Source organism: Acomys minous, assembly GCF_964271855.1.
Source record: "Acomys minous genome assembly, chromosome: 11".
Taxonomy (NCBI): Eukaryota; Metazoa; Chordata; class Mammalia; order Rodentia; family Muridae; genus Acomys; species Acomys minous.
The window spans coordinates 35,252,312-35,274,846 of record NC_140492.1 but is presented as its reverse complement, the minus strand read 5'-3'; the positions used below and the strand labels follow the sequence as shown (position 1 = coordinate 35,274,846).

Genomic DNA, 22,535 nt, shown 5'->3' with positions numbered 1-22,535 from the left:
CTATTCACAACAATTAAGTAATCACTATAGTAAATCAGTATACATAATGGACAGACTTTAAAAGATGTCCGAAGACAGTGTTGAGTGATGGCTTTGCAATGTCATTCTTTTCCCTGTGAATTGGTTATGGTTAAATCCCTTTATTCCCTTCCTACAAAGAGTCCGAGAGCAAATCGACTATTGTTTCCTAAGCTTCAGCGATGTAATCTCTTTAAGAATGACTATCTTCCAGTGTGCTGTTTATTTATGTTCATTTAGATTGACCCCAAAACTCTGCACAGACTAGGCAAACACTTTACCACTGACCTGTACCCTGCCTTGGGACGATTCTTCAGATGATCAACTCTCTTGAGCTGTATTGGCCTCCATTTCTATTTGCCACCGTCGAGTCACTTAAAGGCTACATTCTGAAGTATTGCGACCTCTGCCGTGGATTCCCCAAACAGCTACCGTGAAGGTTTTGTTCTCTCAGCCTGACATCTAGGCTGGTGCGTGTGGTGCTCGCTCACAACAGGTGATGCCTCCACCTCTTTACTTAGCTCCTGTTCTTTGTGGCTGCTGAGGAACTTTGCTGTCCTTTCATTTACATTGTCGTAGGTTTGTTTCCTGATATCTTGATACAATGTGTGGAATCCATTTTTTAAAATAGGGGTTTTTTTTCTTTTTTGATTATAACACAGTTACATCACTACCCCCTTCCCGTCCTTCCCTCCAAACCATTCCACATACCTTCTGTATTAGTCACAGTTCTCTAGAGTCACAGAAATCACGGAATAAATCTCAATATAGCCTCCCCCTCCCAGCCCCCCCCACCCCCGCCACCACACCAGGTTCCTGTCTGTCTTTCTCCATATGCGCACACAAACATAAAGGGAATTTATTGGAATGCCTTACAGGCTGTAGTCCAGCTAATCCAACAATGGCAAACCGTGACAGAAAGTCCAAGAATTTAGTAGTTGCTCAGTCCCACAAGGCTAGGTATCTCAGTTGGTCTTCCGTATATGCTGGGATCCCAAAGAAGTAGGCGCCAACACCAGTGAAGGAATGAATGTGCTAACAAAGGCAAGGACAAGCAGGCAAAGAAAGAACCCTTCCTCCATCCATTGTCCTCTTATAGACTTCCAGCAGAAGGTGTGGCTCAGATGAAAGGCATGCCTTCCTGCCTCAAAATCGGAAACAAAAGCCTTTGTCTTCCAGCCTCAAGATCCAGATCACAGGTGTGCCCTCCATTTCTGGATTGTAGTTTATTCCAGATATAACCAAGGTGACAACCAACAGTAGCCATCATAACTTCCTAGTTCTCTTTCAAATTCATAGCCTTTTTCTTATTAATTGTCATTACATGAATATATATATATATATATATATATATATATATATATATATATATATATATATATGCTCAGCCTGCACAGTGTTACTCATGTGTATGTTTCCAGGCTGCCCATTTGGTATTGGATGAGCAGTCAGTGTGCTCTTCCCTGGGGAAGACTTTCTCCCATCTCTGCTTTACTCAGTTACCTGTAGCTCTTTATGTAGGATTGACGCATCATGGCTTCCTCCCATTCATTTTTGTGTGTCTATTGTCCTTGTTCAGGTTATGTCTATGCAGTCATATTAGTGCAACTTTATGGGTTTTAGAAGCTGTAATTTTTAAAAATTTTATTTACATCATTAGAATTTCTATTACCAAAACAGCACATTGAAAAAATAATCAATAAGAGCTCAGATTTTCTTTTTCATAGATTAGCCTAAATTTTTTTTGTTTTAAGTTCAAGGGTACTTTGTTTCCTTTCAATTTAGGAAACCTCTATTGATACATGTAATTTTTTTCTCCTCAGTTATTTATAGTATCTTGGGAATTAACTGCGTTTGATGGACAGCTCTCAAAGGATCTGTTGAGTAAGACTGTCTTTGTGAGTGTGTTAAACATCATTTTATTCCTTTTCCCTAACCACAAGTATCTTCCTTGAATTGTGGATTGGCTCATCTAACCTGGATTTTGTTGCTTTTCCTTTTTCTAAGGTGTGTGTAGTCGCCACCTGCTTTATCGAAGAAGACATTACTTTAATTTCTATGTAATAGCTTTATGAGAATAATATTATTTTTCTGTCACCTTTCTTCTTACTTCTATTGCTGTATTTAACCTCAGAGCAATAGGCACTTCTTTCACGTTCAGTTTTCAGTGAACGATGCTCAGGAACATGTTCTTCTATTTTTTTTTTCTGCATGTAGCTTTGTGAAGGTCACTAGTTATTGCTGTTTTCTACCTGAGTATCTGCCTTGTGCCCAACACTTTATCTGCCACATTTTAGCCTAGAAAAGTTCTAAATCATGAAATAAAACCTATTCTGTAGCCCAGTGTTGGCCCATCCATCACATTCTAATGAAAAAAAGTGTCTTGGTAGGATGTCAAAGAACAGTTCTATTTTCCGACTTTCAGAATTAAAGAACACTTTTTTTTCCAATAGAAAACTTTATGTTTTTCCTCAAGAAACAGTCTATAGAAAACTTTTAAATTAAAACAAACAAATGAGGGAAGATTCTAAGGATGTTTTATTAGAAGTTTTAGCAAAGCTCCAGAGAAAAAATAATCAGTTATTAATTCTAGGTTAAAGTACTTGTAGGAAGAGTTGCAAAGGGCCATTTTTGCTGTTTTGGGTGTTTGTTTGCTCGAGAGAGGGTTTCACTATATGTAGCCTAGGCTATCCCGAAACTCACAATACTCTTTCCTCAATCTGCTAAATTCTAGGATTACAGGTTTATATCATCATCTGCAGCTATCAGGATATTTTGTAAATTTATCCTTGCATTAACCATATTCTTGAAAATGGTAATCCAAAGAATTAAAATTAAATATAAAAAGTCAAGACAATCCATAAACACTTGAATTAGGTAAGGAGTTCAGCTCTTTCTCAATGCCAGCATGGACATGTCTATGGGCCCCTTTCAAGCCACTCCATTATAAGCTGTAATTATCTACATGTTGGGTATAGGCTATGTCTTCTTAAATTGATAGATGTAATACTTCTCATGTTTTTTCTTATACAATATGAAAATGGAGCACATAAAGTCAATTTTTACCAAAACTAAGGTGTTAACAGAAATCTAATTAATTGTCAACTACAACGCTCTCTATTCCAGTAAGGAAAGTTTGGATATGCTATTACTGCTGTTGAAGAAAAACAAACAGAATTTTTCCTCAGATAACATGAAAAGTAGTATGAAACCACAGAATTTTATCAGGCATCATATACCATTTCTGCATTTTGCCTTAATTTTCAGAATATAGGGGATCATTATTATAATTAAAAATAATACTACCATTATATTTTGAAAAAAAAAATTCCCTTACATCATAAGTGTAAGCCAAAATATATGTCTTAGTGTTCTTTTTAAGGTAAATAGAAACCCAGTTCTGTAATCTAAAGCAAAGAGGCTTAGCATTTTCAATATAAGTATGAGAAGTGGTTGCCTAGCAATATTCAAATGAGCTAGGGTACCTTTTATCTTTTTTTGGACTGGTTATAAAGCAGTTGTCCATGTGAATATGTATCAGATTTAGAAATGTAAGAGATTTTTCAGTACTTAAATTTTAGCCCAATAGGACATCATTTATCAAATGTTTAAAAAAAAAACCTAAAGAATCAATAATTCTTATATAGATTAAATAAAAAATGATAATTTCCCATGCACCCTTGGATAAGGGTCTTAATCACCAACTCTTCTAAGAACTGGATTATGCTTTTCACAGAACTGGCACAGAAAATCAAGGCCTTGCTTCCTGTCAAGACACTATCTTTGTGTCATGTATTTTCTTCTATCTTTGGCCTACATTGCACATTTCTTGGTTTCCCTGTCATTACTGGGTCCCAGGGTCCCTCAGCAGAGGCTTGATGTATTTAGGTTCAGGGTTTAAGTGCTTTCTTAGAAGCATCTGCTATTAATGTTGCTCCTTTGAAGCTGCACTGTCCACCTTCTATGTCTGCAGAGACACGTGTTCTAGCATGTACTGCAGTTGGTTATTCTTGGTTCTCTCTGCATAAAGCTATGTAACTGCTCTCACCTTTGGCGTTTGTTAGCTGTGTAGATAGTTTATTGGAGGGTGTGGCAACCATCGTGTTAGATGGTTGCTTTTAGTTCTGAAGAGTCACCGTAGAAAGTTCTGGGAATGTAAATACCTTAATAAAGAGGTAGTGTCTCAAACAACACGAGCCTGCCTACATCTTCTAGAGCATGTAATGTCTAAAGCTAGGGAGGAATTCCCAGGAAGCCTGAGTGTTGTTTCTCTCTTCTTTGGATCCAGGAGGTCTGTGAAAGCTTTGGCCTCTAAGTCAGGTGGCCTAGAGGTATACAGTCTGGATTTGCTTTCGTTTCAGAGTTTCTCAATGGCAGCATAAAGGACAGCCTGTCTGGTTAAGACTCTGTCTCCCTTGGTGGGCTTTTTAGATCCCACCTGATGAATCTGGAACATATGTGACATGATGCCTTCCTGGAAACCTTGAAACTGCTTCTGATGATATGTGTGCATGCCTTGTATTGCTAAACTCAGTTAGGTAGTCAACACACAGTGGACTTGTGTATTAGTTTAGGATCCATAAGGTACAAGTAGTATGCATACGTTCATTTTTAGCAGCTGCATAGTATAGCATGTGGGAAGGATTGTAAGCTTTGTCACAGGTAAAAGTAGCCTTGGCGGGCTTCGCCCTTGGACCACACCAGGATACTCCCTGAGATTAACCTGAGATGAACCTTGAGATAGACTGGGTGGAGCCATCCTCGGCCTGGATTTCAGGAAGTGGACCTGGGGACTCCACCTGGACTATTGTGTTTCTAATCAATCCTCAATGGGAGAAGGAGACTGCCCCTTGCACGTGCCAGACAGGCAGGCTGACAGGAGAGGGGAGCAGAAGGGTCAGACCATGCTTGAGTGCAAGTGGATCAGAAAAAGGATCAGCGAACAGGCTGGACCAGCACGCAGACCAGAGACACCCAGGGACTCGTCCGTCCCGTGGAATGGATACCGGAAAATTCACTCTTTTTTCCCTTTAACCTTTTTTCCCTCTTGTGCAAGCTAGCTGGGTTGTATAATAAAGTTTAATTGTTAAGAAACAGAGCCAACAATAGCAAGCTTTGCTATTTTCTGCAAAGTGGGAGTATTTTCTCAGGGGTCATCTGAACCCACTCCGCCAGTGGTTCCCTAAAGAAGAGTACCCCAAAGTGGTAGCTCCATAATTAAATTAATAGCGTTGGATACAGATTAAAGGAATAATCAAAGAAATAGATAGGTCTCAGACTTAAATCAGGACCTATGAACTCAGGTGAAGGAACAAACGTGAATTTCCTGTTATGTTTGATTGTAACCTTTATTCTTTATCTTATTTTATTGAATTTTATAATGTAGAAATACTGTCATAACCATAGGCATATGGGTTTTAAATCTGTACCTAAAGGATTGGCTCATTTATAGTAGAGCGGCTTCTTTGCTGTCATCTCCTTTTGATCTGGGCATTCTGGATTATATACCCACTCTACTTACTGGTCTCCTGTGGATCAGTTTGGTGCTGTATGAACACTGGATTCTCTAGGCCTATAGTGTATTTAGTGAACTCTCACTGCTTTCTGCTGGAATATGGCTCTTTTTTTAATAAACAAAAACACATTAGTGGAAAATGCTTATTTATTTGGCCCCCATTTTGATTACGAAAGACTAAGTTTGGTGTAGTATACAGTTAGAGTGAACATTTGTCTGGAAATTAATTCAGGACTAGACACTTATTTCACCCAGTGTCTTCCTGTTTTAAAATATTTCACAGACCTGTCTCTGCTTCAATCCCTGTCTTATGCACATGATAAAAACATTATGAACAATGAGGTAATAGTAACTATATTTATAGAAAAAGAAAATAAAAATAATTTATAGTAAAGATGCATTTCAAGAATGTTACACACTAATTAAACTTTAAAGAGTCAAACTTTCTTTAATAACCGAAGGGAGCCAGACAGTGGTGGTGCATACCTTTAGTCTCAGCACTTGGGAGGCAGAGGCAGGTGGATCTCTATGAGTTTGAGGCCAGCCTGGTTTACAAAGTGGGTCCAGGTGAGCCAAGGCTACACAGAAAAACCCTCTCTTGAAAAACCAAACCAAACAAAATCAAACCAAACAAAACAGAACAAAAAAACTGAAGGAAGCTTGATTTTAAGCGTTGTATGCATGTAAATGGTTTAATAAAAGTATTTTTCATATAAATTACCATATTTTACTTAATTTCAGTGGATTTGCATGAATTATGTTATAGAGCCACAAAGCAATAATGTTTTCTAACTATATTATCCCTTTTAACTGAAAATATACAAAAGGATTTTGGAGCTAAGTATATATCTATGAAATAAAAGTTTCATGTACAGTTTCAACACAACAGTGGTGTTCACTGTCATTGCCTTAACAACTCTGAGATAGAGTAGTTATGAGTCCCATTACAATGATCTTACTTATGATCTAAAGCTGGGATCCAGGCTATCTTTAATGGGGGTTGTATGTCATGATTAATAGTGTCTCTCAACAAGTAGCCATTAAAGCTACTTAAAATAATGTCTGTTTGCATTCCCCTTTTCTATATTATTTATGCCTAATTAATTATTGAATCTCTTAAAAAGATTTATTTATTTGTTTATTGTATATGAGTGCTTTATCTGAAGAAGAGGGCATCAGATCACATTACAGATGGTTGTGAGCCACCAGGTGGTTGCTGGGAATTGAACTCAGGACCTCTGGAAGAACAAGTGGTGCTCTTAACCACTGAGCCATGTCTCCAGCCCCTTATTAATGAATCTTGAATGTGGTCATAATGATATCAACTCTTTTCTCTCTTCTTTATTCTAGCTACCATTACCCCAGTTATGCCTGTATGAGCATTTGGTTCAGTAGCAATGATGCCTACCTGGAAATTTTAGTACAAATTCCTCTTTTCCTTTAATCCTTCATTCATTTCTTTGTTTTTGTTAGCAGTATTTTCTATCACATGAATCTACTTTTTTGTTCTTGTATTCATGCTAATCAATGGCTCTTTCTAAATTGCTGTAGAAAAACTTTCAGATTTCATGAAGTACCACTCTAGAGACTTGAATATTATTGCTAAAAAAACTTGGCCTCATATTCTTCCTGAACTCCATTCCGAATTGTCCACATTTCTGCCCACCTACCTGCTTACACATCTACATTTGCATGTTTTTCCCCTTGTCTTTCCTCATGGGGAATGGCTTTCATCCAAGATACAGTCTTTACCTTAAAAAAAATCTAATCCCTGTTTAGGCTACTTATCCTTGGCATCACCATATTTCTTATTCAGATTTCTATAGAAACACTTAATGTATCAAATTATTGGGAAGCACGAGAGTGTCTGTCCTTAAACAATGAAATATTTAAAAGAAATGGTCCTTCTATTTTTGGATTGACTATCCATGCCCATTATAAAGTCAAATAATCAATTAATGGTATTTTATATTATACCACAAACTTTTCTTTATCCTTCCCTCCTTCCCTCCCCTCCTTCTCTCCCTCTTTCTCTCTCTCTCCCACCTCTCTTTTCTTTCCTTTTCTTTGTTTTTGTGGCAGTGTTTCTATGTACCCTGCCTAGCCTGGAACACACTATGTTGACTAGACTGACCCCAGATTCATAGATACTTCTGTCTGTACCTTTTGAGAGCTAAGATGAAAAGAACATGCCACCGCCATTGGCCTTCCTCATACCTCAAAATTCTTTGAAGAGTAAGATAATTTAGAGATTTGTAAAAAATTTTGGTTATATTATTTTGGAGTTAGTGATAACTTTTAAGTTCAGAAATATTTCTTAAGGCAATCTATACATAGCTTGATAGTTGTTGTTCTTGAATTCTAATATATATACTTTTAATTTTATATATGACCTAGATCTAAAGCAGTGATTCTCAACCTTCCTAATGCTGCAGCCCTTTAATGTAGTTCTTCATGTTGTGGTGACTCCCAGGCATAAAATTATTTAGTTGCTATTTCATAACCAATATTGGTATTGTTTTGAATCATAATGTAAACATCTGTTTTCTGATGGTCTTAGGCAACCTCTGTGAAAGGTCATTTGACCCCCAAAGGGATCACGACACAAAGATTGGAACACTGACCTAAAGCAACTCTGTTTTAAACTTCTCAACGCTGTTTGCTATGTAATATAATATACTCTGAGTCTTGGTTTCATATTTGATCAAACTGAACATGTATGTATGTTCAACTTTGAGTAACCCACTAGTTTTATGAGTATATTTATGAGGATATTATATCTTATTTTAAACAGAAATTAAACTGTTACTCAATAAGTGGTTTATATATATATGTGTGTGTATATATGCATATATAAAAATTTGTATATATAATATAAATATATGCATATATCTGCATATATACAAATATATATGCACATGAAGAGCTTATCAATTATTTTCTTTTTTAATTAATTTATTCAGATTACAACTAAATTGTTATCCTATCACTTGTATCCTCCCATTCCTCCCTCCCTCCTGTTTTCACCCTATTCCACTCCCCTAGGTCTAAGACCGAGTCAATTATTTTCTTGTTATAGTTTGGGTAGATTGAATATAACAAGTTTTAAAATATTATAATTAATATTTTATACAGTAATGTAAGGTACAGGGCTGCATTTTTATTAATCTAAGAATTGGTATAAGTTATGTGTTTATAAGATGAAGAAAAAGGCCTTTAGAAAAGTGAAAAAAATTACAATATTTTCCAAAAAGAATATGGAGTTTAAAACATCAATTTTTCACTAAATGACTAATGTATTTTCAGCATTTATAGATTTTTATTTTCATAAAGTTTTTGGTTAAATTAAAAGATCAATGAATACCTCTACATTATATATCAGACTTGGAGACTAATTTATTTTCCGTGGATACCTATTTTATATTGAAATTGTAAAAATGTTGACAAATTATCACAGGACATCCCAACAAAGAAAAATAATAAGCATATAAAATATTTTATTGATAACATCAAACTTTCATCTACCCCTAGTCTTATTGAGTATAGTGAAACTTTAAATAACTTAAGAGAAAATGAAATAAAGGGAATTAGTTAATTGAGTGCCATTTAAAAATATTAGCATGGTTAAAAAGAGAAAAAGATGATATGTTTTGAATAGTTTCTTCAACTTGCTTTTTCATTGAAGGTGATTTAAATCTCAAATGAATCACTGATGAGAATTTTAATAAACAAATGATGACAGTCACAACTAAAAATTAACAGCTTTAACATACTTCAGTATAGATACTAAGACTAAATTCTGCAAAACGTTATCCAAGAAGGTGAATACAAAGAATTGCCTTGGAGAGTTAAAAAATATCGTGGTGAAGCTGACATTATATAATTTAAGATGATAGTTTTGTCTTAAAGCTTTAAGCCTTTTATTTCTGCTTCTTTTCCCCCAAGCACTATTTGAAAACAGGCTTAGAGTCTTTATATGTCTCCAAAGAAACATATGTCATTTATTTATAAGTGTGTCTGGATCATCCGATAACACCTAAAATGGAGATATTTCTGAATCGCTGGCTCCTTATTATCCTTGAAGTATGAAAGGCGATGTTGCTGGCCTATGAAGAAGGATATTTAAAGAAGAATACTCATTAAGAGCTAATATATGTGGCAAAGGCAAGTTTAATCTGAGGGCAGTCATGCTGTGATTCCAGCAGATCAGAAGGCCAAAGGTGGAATTTTAGAAACCTTTTTTTTTTTTTTTTTTTTGCTTCTTAGAAGCAGCAGCAGCAGCAACAATACTGTGAGCCTTTAAACACAGCGAATCCTTTTTAACTTAGTAGTAATTAATTAGAAAAAAGTGAAGACACAAATAATTACTCTAATAGTGTCAAAGAACTAAAAGCAAACATGGTGCGGGAAACAGGGCACCAAAACTTACGGTTGTTGTATACGCTGCCTCTGGATCGTCTTCCAGGACTCGGGAGAGACCAAAGTCAGAGACTTTGCATACTAAGTTGCTGTTCACCAGTATGTTCCTAGCTGCTAGGTCTCGGTGAACATATCCCATATCAGAAAGATACTTCATGCCTGACGCGATGCCCCGCAGCATGCCGACCAATTGGATGACAGTGAAGTGGCCATCATGCTTCTGTGAGAGAATCACACCTGTTAGTTGACTGATATGAAAACAGTGGGCATGCACATGCGCAGTAAATTGAACCATGTATTCATTGCTCGGGATCTACTGAAGATACCCATCAATTCCGCTGACCATTCCTGGTCTTCAAAACAAAAGACATTTTGTTGATTGACATTTAAAGGAGAGATAAAAACTCTAACTACACAATGGACAGAGGACAAGCCAAGTCAACCTCCGGAGATAGTTATGTGAAAGACTTAAAAACAAAACAAAACAAAAACAAAACCGAGAGCAAACTGAAGTGAAATGGTGGGAGAGAAAAGACTGCTGAGAATACAAAATGGACCTTCTGTATTTATAAGCCTTGCTGGGGCTGCACAAGTAGGCAGGAGGGCACCAAAGCCCATGATTGGGAGTAATTTATGTCGTAACTAGAAATACTGTGAAAAACCAGGCTAGGTCATTCAAGGAAAAAAAAAGATATATAAACAAGAAATGGATTTAGAAAAGCTGCAGACAAAATAGAATAACACAAGTAAACAGAAAATAACTAGATTTTGTTTTCAATTATATTGGACAAATATAGAAGAAAGTATTTGAAGTTGACTGGGTAGCTCTTGACTGGAAGAATTATACTAGATGTGACAATATGAATAATAAGCAAGGCAGGGTAGTGTTATATAATAATAATAATAATAATACATAACATCCTTTCACCTAGAGTTAAAAACAATGCATAATTTATAAAAGAGTAAAAACAGTCCAGTGGTATTTTGTGCAAAATACAAGTACAGGTAAAGCCAAATACAAAGAGAAGTCTTGGTGTCATATGAGATGCAAATAGGAATAAAAATAGTATATATTAATTTACTTAACTTTTTGGAGAGTGTTATCTTCAACAAATTACAGAGAAACATAAAATATTCCAGTTGTTCTTATACACTGAGTCAAATTAATATATGAATGATATTAAAAGTAGATTTATATACAGTAAGACATTCATTATCTTATATTGTGGAAGCACACATTAAAAGTAATTACAATTTTTCTGTGTTACAAGCTGTTGTCATGAATGTTTGATAAAACCACGGAGTAGCTTAGGCACAGGGCGATGAGGCCACTGAATCCCTCACAGTGACATAGTCTCCTCCACAATGCTATGCCAATGGGTACGTAAGAGGAATATGCTTAGATTACCAATGGTGCACACTTGGCCTTATCGTATCACCTGATCTCTCTGATATCTCTTAGATTATGGCTCCATGCTCAAGGGCAGAGTAAAGAAACAGAGAGCGTGTCCATTAAAGCAGACTCTGCTGTATAATTAATGAGTAAGAGCAAAGAAAACCCTTGGTGTTATTAGCTCTTTATGTTTGCAATCCATCTTTGCAGACAGTCCACTATTAGATGGAATCGGCCTCTTCTATCATGTGTTCTACCTACCTCTCTCCTATTAGGAATCTCAAAACTTGAGAATTGAAAACATAAATTCTATGCTTCTGGAAAGGATTACACTACACTTTAAAAAGGTAATTCTTCTTTCTCAGAGAGTAAGGCTCCCACAGATCCTAGTTATTGTCAGGCAGAATTTCCAAACAGTAGAAAGAGTTCATGGTCCATTTGAGGAAATAAAGAATGTCTCACTCACTTCTCTGTACAAGTGTAGCGATGCAACCCAGAGTTTTAGTGAGACTCATGGATAAAATACATAGCCAGCTTCAGGATTGCTTTAACAATTGTTAATAGTTACTGACTCTTTGTTGTTATTACATGAAATTTTAAAATTACAATGAATCAGAAAGTTTTGGTCTGTTGACACTCTAAACACCTGGGTACACAAAGGAAATAGTTACAAGGTAATTTCCGATCTATCCTGAGAATGCCACAAAGCACAAAATTATTATTTTAAAAAGTCTGCTTTTTATCATAGTAGTGAGCTTCATTTTGTCTTTACATGCACATATTTAAGCTATTGTGTCTCTACTTGCCCTCCTATTGTGTATGTGTGTCACTTGCACTCCTTCTCATTTCTGGTCCCCTACCAATCTCAATAGCCTCCCCTCAACTTCAATAATGTTGTGTTTTTGTTAATTTTTCTTTTATTTCTTAAATTCTATATATGAGAAAAATATTATATTTCTAAGACTGGCATGAGTGCCCGTGTGTGTGCTCACGTATGTGTGTACGTGTCTGTATGTACATGTATATGCAAGGTTTATATTGGGTATCTTCTATTATTGTTCATCTTTGTAAACATTTTTATTTTTAGGCCAAGGCACTTGTTGATCCTGCACCTCACTAACTCAGCTGCATTGGCTGGTCAGTAAGCTACTGGGCCTCCCAGCTCTGCTTCTGTAGCCTTAGGCTTGAAGGAGTGCACTTTACCTTCTGATCCTTCCTTCAAGATATAGTGTGTTGATACCCTATGAGCATATACAGGGGGAGGAGGTCCCCCTCAGTCACAGTCACAGGGGAGGGGAATAAGGGGAAAATGGGAGGGAGGGAGGAATGGGAGGATACAAGGGATGGGATAACCATTGATATATAATATGAATAAATTAATAAAATAAAAAAGATATAGTGTGTATAGAATAATTGCTCTATCAGCAAAACAATTATCTTTTTTTCTTTTGATTTTTTCTTTTGCTTTTTTTGATTTTTTTAGTATAATTTATTTACATTATATCTGGATTATAATCCCCTCACTCATATCTTCCTGCTTTCCCCTCCCCCTCTTCTGCCCTAATCCCTTCCCCTAGACCTCTGACAGGTGGGGTCCTCTTCCCCCACTGTCTGACCACAGTCTATTGGGTCTCATCTGGATCGCCAGCATCCCCCCTTCCTTTGTGTTCCCACAGGGCCTCTCAGCCAAGGTGCGGTGATTAGATCACAGGTACCAGAGTGCACGTCAGAGGCAGTCTCCTCTCTCCCTTCCACTTCTCCCTGAGGAGAATGAGCTGTCCATTGGCTACATCTGAACCGGGGGTTTAGGTTCTCTGTTGTGAATAGTGATGTAATGAAGGTCATAAGGTCATGCAGCTGTCCCTATTTTATGATGCCTTAATTCTTTCAGGTTGTAACCCGTGAGTAGGTTATGTGGCTCTTCTAATTTTAGTTTTATTGAGGAATATCCACACTACTATTTTATAATGACTATGCTAGTTTACATTCTCACCAATATTATCGAAAGGTTCCATTATCGTGTCTTCACCAACATTGAATCACATTCTTTTCAACAGCTTTAGTAACGTAGAATTTCCATAGCATAACATTCAGCCTTTTTAAAGCACTCAACTTAACAGAGCTAAGATTTTTCTAAATCTCATTTGTGATTATGTACCTACAAGATGACCACCTGTGAGACAAACTAAAGTCAGACCCAGGCACGGTGACATTAAGTGGCAGTACATTAAAAAGTAGGGAATACTGCTTGAAATACATTGGCCCAGACATGAGACTCACAAGTTAGGAACTACAATGTTTTTTATTGAATGTGTAAAGTTTTCTGCAGTTGTAAAAACATAATGCTTTAATTATGAAAAATGAAGACTTAATATTTTCTTGCACAATTCTTTCACACATAAGCATCAAACTGGTATATTCTTGGACTGTGTTATATTAGAATGGTTGAATTTAATATTTGCTAATTGAGGAGCAGAGGCAGGATTCATAAAGAAAATCATTTAATGAACATTAGTTTGTAATTGAACAGAATTCCTAATATAGTATCCAGAAGGGTGCTAAATGTGCTGCCATTTTATATTACATATTTATACAAAGTAGTACTCACAGTAATTGACAAACTATGAAATCATTGAAGATGCTCTGTATCCTATATTTTTAAGCATTCAGCAAAGACTCTATTATTTTAAAATATTTTCAATTTTTAAAAAAGTATTCAATTATTTAAAAATAATGTGTATGTTTATATGTCTGTATGATGTACATGCATGTATGTATATGAGTACAGGCATGTACATGCCATGCTATACATGTGGATGTCAGAAAATAATTGAAGTGTTTGTTTTTCTTTTCTACCTTATTGGAGACAAGCTATCTTGGTCATTTCAGTAATCCCCAAGATGTCTGGCTTATGAGCATCTCTGCCTCCCATCTTGTCAGAGAAGCCCTATAACTACAGACAAATGCCAGACACTTGGCTTTATGTATGTTCTGGTGACCAAAACTCATTTCATTACACTCATAGGACAAGAGCTTTACTTTCTGAGCTATTTTCCCAGGAACAACATTGAATTACTTAACATTTTATTTATTTATTTATTTAATGTATATGAGTGTGTACGTGCATGCACCATGTGCACACTTGGTGCCAGTGGAGGTCAGAAGAGAGGGTCAGATCCAACTAGAGTTGATGGTTGAGCCAGCAGTGGGTGCTGGGAACAGAGCTCAGGTCTTCCTCAAGAGTAACAGGTTCTTTAAACTACTGCAACATCACTGCAGCTCCTAGGTTCTAATTCTTTATGTGTATATAAACAATCATATCAACCACATTAGTGTGAAATTTCCTACTGTCTTTAAATATAATGAAATCATGTGTGGACAAAGAAATTGATTTAAACCAACAATTTCTTCCTAATTTATTATTAGTAAGTGGTTGATCTATACATACTCTAAGGTTATATAAAGGTTACTTAGGTGAAAGGAAATTTGAGTAGAAAATTTTAAGAAACCTTGAACTAGATGAGAATTGTCAGTAAAAGAACTAGCTTTGTCTTTACCTAGCCTGGGATAGTTTGTACAGCACTATGTGGCACAATACAGTATGCCATAAAAGATCTCTGAGAATATTAAATCAAAACTAAGCAAACAAGAACATTCCAAAAAATCAGCAAAGGCTATTCTCTTCATCTGTGTCTGGCTAAGAGGAATAGCCTAATTTATTCACAGTGAGGCACTGTACAATATGTTTCTCTAGAAAGAATGTAACTATTCACCTAATAAAAATCTGTATCCCTAAAAAAGGGAAGAAATATATATATATATGTATCCCCTTTTCTACTTCAGTTAAGGGATTGACATTCTTAAACATGGTGTGTGGTTAATAAACAAATTTGAATTTAAACAAACTTTTTTTCATAGCATCTTGTTGTATACTGATTGCTACTGCTAGGATAATCCTATTGTATTGTTTAAAATAGAGTGTTGTCTTAAGGCTGGGCGTGAGTTTTACCCCTTTTATGTAAGACTTGTATTATAGCATCCACTATGCTGCCATCCGTAGTGTAGTGCTTGATAAATATTAATTCAAATTCAATTGAATTGTTTACGAAGGGTGGAGAAAAATGTGAGGACACTGAAATTTAATATCTTTGGGCTTCCTCCTGGAGATTAATCAAAAGGAAACTGTGTGGGTTTTTTTTTTAATATGACATATAGTTTCTTCCCCGAAAGGCAGATCCAAATGAAAGCAAGTGAAGGTGGCATATTTACACAACGTATTTGGAACTTAGTGGCTAGAATTCTGTTTGTTTTACCCAGTTCTTTCTTGCCCTTCCCAGCCTCACTGCTGAGAAACAGGGAGTTTACCCTCTAACTGACAGGAAGGGTGAGACTGATTGGAAGGGTTTTCTGAGAGCTATACATAATAATGACTGCTATTCGGAAAGCTGCAGAGAGCTCCATCAGGCACTCCCTCAGACCCTGGAGCACAGCAGCCTCTAGATCTCAGCTGTCACTGGCGTGTCACATCATCTCTGCAGCGACTCCAGCTGGTTCGATGGTTCTCAAGGCCCTCCTCTGCGCGGTGCACCCACAGGCACGTTAGCCCTTCCAATGTTCATTCTTAGATAGACTTCAGGTACCTGACCTGAGCTTAGACCAAATATTGGATTAGAGTGTCATGCTATACAAAGGGACCATATAATTGCCTCTTGAGTTTGGATTTTTTTGGGGAAATACATCATAAGAAATGCAAAGCTTACACTGTCATTGCCTAACACTCTTCAGTGATTGAACAAGATGCAGTGCTTCCATCATGAGCATGAAATTCTAACTTTCCTTTAGATTTCTAGTCTACCATCCTTATTTTGATTAATATTTTTGTGTTTACCCCTAAAACTCACAACAGCTAATATGCTGGGCTTATACAGTTCTCTCCTTAAGAGATCCTGACTTTTTTTCTCCACCTGACACATTTTATCTTCTAGGTGGCCTTTTGCAGAATTCCATGCCCTGAGACAATACTCATCAAGTGTCTGCTGTGGGGAAATCATTGCCCTGGCTGAGAGAGGTCCACAGGAAGGCCAAACCAACAGAAGTGCTCGTATTAGTTATTTTTACACATTTTCAGGAGGACGAGCAATAACAAAGAAAGAGTAAAAATAAGTGAGGTCATTTAAACTATGATGGTAAAACAAGGATGACACAATGATTCCAAAGGTGAATGGTTCTTAGCACACATAAATGTCTTAGATTCAGAACAAGTTAGTTTGGCAAGACAAGGGAAAGCTGAGAAGGCTGAAGTCTGCTGCACAGGGAAAACAAGGACCCCTCCCCCCCAAAAAAGGTAAATAAGGTAAAGTCAGGGAGAGCCATGAAAATTAGCATAGTCAAAAGTCCATTCAAAATGTAAGGAGAGGTAGAGAATGATGTCACAGTAAGTGAAGAATGCTACTTTCTTATTTTCATGCGGAAAATGGAAGCTGGGATAAGTTTGGAAGTTATTAGGGTAACACACTAGAAAGACACTGGCTCAAATGAAGTTCAAGATTTATTTTAGAAGCTTGACAATAAAGCCTGTGATGAACCGAACAGAAGAGAACACTGGTTAGGAACATCAATCTTCTATGGGACAGAACTTACCTTGTCCTGCTGTGTTTATCCTTGCACTCTAAGGGCCTAGCACCATGGCTGGCAAGTGATAACTATTCAAGAGATATCCACTGAATTAGAGAGAGAAACCATTCAAACACACAGTAAGCAGTAAGATATGTTTCTTGGGCTATTTTTCTTAAACAGAAAGCTATCTTTGTTAGGATTTCCCCAAGTATATCATATGTGAACCAGCATTTGAAATGCTGATTATACTTGTAGATATCTCCATTTTTGAAAAAAAATTCTTTGACTATAAATAACATATTTTTCACTTCTGCTATAGAGTTAGAAAAGGGGGAATAAATATCTCCTAACATTTCTGCTATGTACTTCAGTGGTTTATTATTGAAGAGTCTTGGTAATTCTGAGCTCACCAACCAAATAGCATTAGAGACTTTGAAATACTGAGTTTTGCATAGTATAAATCAATGTTCTCAAGATATTGCTGAAAAAATGTGCATTACCCAATAAAAGGTAGATAATTCTAGTGAATCCTGACCTATAAAGGTTAACTCTAAGTGATAACATTACACTCAGTTGATGACAAGCTAGTTCTCTTGAGCAGAATCACTAAAATTAAACATCATTCATTGATCACATATTTATAGAAGATCCAGTTCTCACCAGAAGGCCTTGGCAGTCTACAAGAAATAAATCATATAGACACTCTAATAAACACTATTGGATAATGACAGCATAATGTCTAAAAAGGAGTTATTAAAGTCTAGTTCATGTGTATGTTAGATAACTTTTTTGGTTCACCTACTGCAAGTTATGTGAAATGGATTCAATCTTTTAAAACATACACAGTAGAATTTTCTTTCAGCCATAAAGAATGAAGTTGTGCTGTTTGCAGGAAAATGGATCATCATAATAACTAAGTTAGGTCAGTCTCAGAGAGACAAATTCACATGTTTTCTACTATCTGTTCATTCTAGATTTCATATAACTACATAAAATTATACATGAACAGATAATATGAAAGCAGAAGCAAAACTGTCTAGTGGAAGGCGGAGGGAGGAAAAAGGAGAGAGGTGGGGGATAGGGCCAATGCATTCAAAGTATATTATATACTTATAAGAAAATTATCTTAAATAGATAATAAAAATATACAAAACCAAATTGAAGTGACAGTTAGAAGACTACGCTGAAACCTGGAAAAGTTATTATAGCCAAACTCTGACATAAGCAGTACAATGGCTGTATGAGAAGTGGATTATAGGAAACTCAAGCTATATATTATACTTCTGGTCATGAACCTATGGCCAATGAGCTCATGGACCTTAAGGGGAACCTCTTGTTAATTTGCTAAGTAGATAGAGTATCCGATGACATCCTAATGTGTATCTCTGTATTCATAGATCCATGAAGCTATCAAGTGTTCATCTGAGAATATATATATATATATATATATATATATTTTTTTTTTTTTTTCAGTGGGTGGTAGTTAAGACAGAGACTCACAGGCAGCAGGAGTGCAAAACCCAAGTGTCTGTGGAGAGCTCAGACACGAATGGGATACGTACATCCTACTTCCTTCTCTCAAGGCTCAGGCACCAACCAAGGAACACAAGGCTGAAAGATGATAAAAGTCAGAGTTTGGGGGGAGAATCAGGACAAATCATCTTCTGGACAAGACAGGATTATTGCCCTCATGAATTCGTAGTAGGTATGGTTAGCTACACAAGACCTGCACAGTCAACATTCGTGGGGGAAGGGCTCGCAAGGTTCCACTCCTACCTGAGGAACTATTGGCAGTTGGTGGCTGTTTGGAGGGAAAAATCCATTTTCTTAAGTGGTATTGTCCATACTAGGGCTTACTATGCCCCTGTTGACGGTCCAATACCCATAGTGTAAGGGCAGAATGAGCAGTATTAATTATACATGGTAAGTTACGTAAGTAAGAGACTAGAATATGAACTTGGGATGGGGGTCAGCGTAGTAGAGAAATTGGAGGCAGTGAGTGGCGAGGGAATAAGATAAAAATACATTGTGTTTAAACATCAAATTCTGTGCGGTGCCCAATCCTAACTGACCACATTTGCAATGCAACCCCTATTCATAAGGCTCAGGGAAAATCACAGAAGAAGGGGAGGAAAGATTGTAACAATACAGAGGACCAGGATGTCTGATGCTAGATTGCATTCTTCAGATGTGGCAGGGAAAGTGAGCCTATGAAATCTCAACAGTATGGTGGCCTGAGCAAAACTGGCATGATGACAATAGGAGCTTACATGCCATCAAGGAAGGGGAAATCCCATGTGGTTCTACCTTTAGATAAAAAGCTCCAGATAGCCAATGGCTGCTGAGAGAAGGGGAAAAACTCAACCTCTATAAGGGAAGAGATTGATACTACAAAGGCCATTCAATTCAAAGTGGTTAACCTGGGTTATGTGTACATCTGAGCACCAACCAAAGGAGTCAATAGGTGGTATGTACAAGCACACATATATACATATGTTTATGTACATATATATTCATATGGTTGAACATGTACCAATAATAATAAGGGATCCTGAATTTAGAAAGGAGGGGGCCACAGAAGGGATTAAAAGGGGAGGGAGATGGACATCTATTGTAGATTCAGTGCTCATGTATGAAGTTATCAAAAAATAAAATTATGAAATAAAATAAAAATTCTTAAAGGATATTATAATAAAAAAGTAAAAGAAAGAGGTGGCTATAGGAATACCGTATAGGAATAATATGAGAAAAGGGTAGCTTATTGAATCTGATCTTCAACTACAAAACTACTGTTATTCTCAAATACTTGTGATATTTTGGCATAGATTATTGTATATTGATACAAAATTAAGGTTATTTTTGCATATATTGGTATAGATTGTATACTGATAAAAATTATTTTGATACACATATGAGTAGACATTGCTACTCTTGTATAAGGTATTGGATATTTTCAACTCATTTGAAAATACAAGGTTTACTTCCACTCCTTTTAAAAGCTGATATTACAACAGTGTAGTGGGTTATTTTAAGCTATGAGTTAGTCAGAGGAGAGCCTAGCTATGTGGCCAAGGTATTTGTATAATATTTAATGAGTCATTATTCTGAGAGCTAAGGGACAGGAGTGAAATCAACCCTAAACATATTGGGGGTCCTCCTACAACAAGTGGTTTACAAAGCTGGTATATAAACCTGGGCACTACACACCTTTCCTCTGTTTCTGTGTTACCAGATGCTACCGTAAGAAAATAAGTTTGGCATCAGATCTTGAAAGACAAAAAATTATAGTCTGTAGTAACAGAGCAGAAAGGAACTACCCTTTCACTTCTTTAATCCCTTGGTCCTAAAATATCTTCATTTATATAGTCTTCATATTCTCATAAATTTTGCTGGAGTTTATGGATGCACATGAAAGATGCAAACTCTTCAGGAGAAATGTGACTAATTTGTTTGAGTGACCTACAGGTGTGAGTTCCTCAAACTTTATATGTTAAGATCTGTACAAATGAGATGAGAACTTTGATCTGCATTGGATGAAGTTAAAAGTAGATGGAAATGATGGAAGAAAAGTGGAGAAAATTTTATCTTTTGGGCACAAGGGCATGGGGAGGGTGTGTTACAACATGGGATCTACAGCAGTAAGAACTGCACATTTGAGGATCTGGGTAGTGAATGTGAAGACAGAGTTATGACAAAAAAATGACTTGATGAGAACTTTGCTAAGGGATGGTTGTTTAGAGGGAGAAAAACATTCTCTTTCTATCTTTATAGGGAACTCCCAGTCCTATTTCCTATTGGATGTTACATCCTTTAGCTGGGCACTGTGTAAAAGACTTTTATGGGCCTATCTGGGGACTTAAATGCTATCTTTAAAAGAAATGTTTATAGGAAAATGCATTCTGAGTTCTGAACAGAGTATAGATGACTTCAAACAAGACAGTCCATGGAGGACTACTTTTATGACTACAGCTTAAAGTTAAAATCTAGTGTTGACATGTTTCTAAATCAGAAAGTTGGCCATGCTATGACTATTTAGCATGCTTTTGAATATGAAAAAAGAAATGGCTAGGGTTATTTGTAGGTTTTAAAGACTGATAAAATAGATATTGAATAAAATAAAAGTCAATATCTACTTTCTACTGAAAAGTCTGTTGATTTTTTTGTAGTTTTCTTATTGAAAGTCTTATAATTTTTATAAATACTTAATAAATATCTCAAAGTCATTCCTTGGTAGTCATCATGGCTTTTGAACTTATGTTAGAAAGTTATATTTTTAGTTATAGGTGTGAGAATACATCAGCTAGAGTCAGAAATTCAATCACAAAGAAACAAAAAGTAATTTTTTTCCTTTCCCCACAAAATCTAGGAAGAAAAGCAGATACGGATTTATGGAACATAGCTGCTGGATTTCAGAATTACATTTAAAAACTTAAAATGGATCTAAGTATAAAATGCCTTAAGTTATTAAGCTTACTATTGAATTTAAGATTTTTTCTTTTAGAAGTTTTTGGTAAGATATTCATGAATGTAATCTTTGTAACTTACTGTGTACAGCCTTTATCTGAATTCTAGAACACTTAAAGTTGTTTGGGCTAGTATTTGGGGCAGAGAATCATTGAAGTGTAACAATATTGCTCTGGGAAGGATTTATAGAATATATCTGTGCATGTTTACACAGATCTCAATATCTAGTTATATAACCCAGAACCTCCTGCATGATTGACATCTAGAAGTAAGACCACAAACAAGTGCAAATAGGTACATGAACTATCTCTACTTACAAGTATAAATTTGTATTTATGTCAATTAAAAAGTACCCCAATCAGAATGGCAAGATTAAGAAGACTAATGGGGTTAAACAGGTGTCTCAGTAGTTAAAGAGTACCAGATGTTTTTTGTTTTGTTTGTTTGTTTTTAACAGATGACATGGCTTCAATTATCAGTACCTAAATGGAGGCTCACATCCATCTGACATTCCAGGTCAGGGTATGCAGTGCTCTTTCTGCCACCCTTGGACACTAGCCATATATTGGTGAACAGATATGAATGCAGATGAAACACGCATGCGTATAAGTAATTTAAGAGAGACAGAAAGAGAAAGAAAACTGACACTGCTGAGGATGCAGGGGAAGGGAAATCCTCATTTGCAGATTGCAAACAGGAGAAGCCATTAAGATTACCTGCCATATGATCTAGGTATGTCGCTCCTTGGCGTATACCCAAAGGACTTGATACCCTTCTTCAGAGATACTTGCTCACCCACGGTTGTTGCCTCTCATTCATAATAACTAGGAAATGGAGGCTCTCTAAGTGTCCAATCAGTTTGTAAATGAATAAAAAACCGTGGTCCATCTACACAGTGGAGTTCTATCCAACTGCAGTGAAAAACGAAACCATGAAATTTTCAGGTACATGAATGGAATCAGAAAATACTATACTGAGTGAAGAGATGCATACAGACACAGGATGTTCTTTCTCTAATTCTAACATTTTGAGGGCTCTGTATGTGAGTACTGTATTTACATGATTTCCTCCACTCACTCTCAGATTCATGGCTTTTCCCACTATTATTGT

The 22,535-nt window shown here is 36.3% G+C and overlaps 1 protein-coding gene across 3 annotated transcripts in view; it reads right to left on the bottom strand.

The window, feature by feature from the left end:
* EPHA6 (EPH receptor A6) overlaps positions 1-22,535 on the bottom strand; it is an 896,620-nt gene that overhangs the window by 109,299 nt on the left and 764,786 nt on the right. For all 3 annotated transcript variants that reach the window (XM_084801064.1, XM_084801065.1, XM_084801067.1), the window contains one exon: positions 9,963-10,172. In XM_084801064.1, coding sequence (XP_084657190.1) covers positions 9,963-10,172 — 210 coding nt within the window. The remainder of the gene's footprint in view (positions 1-9,962; positions 10,173-22,535) is intronic.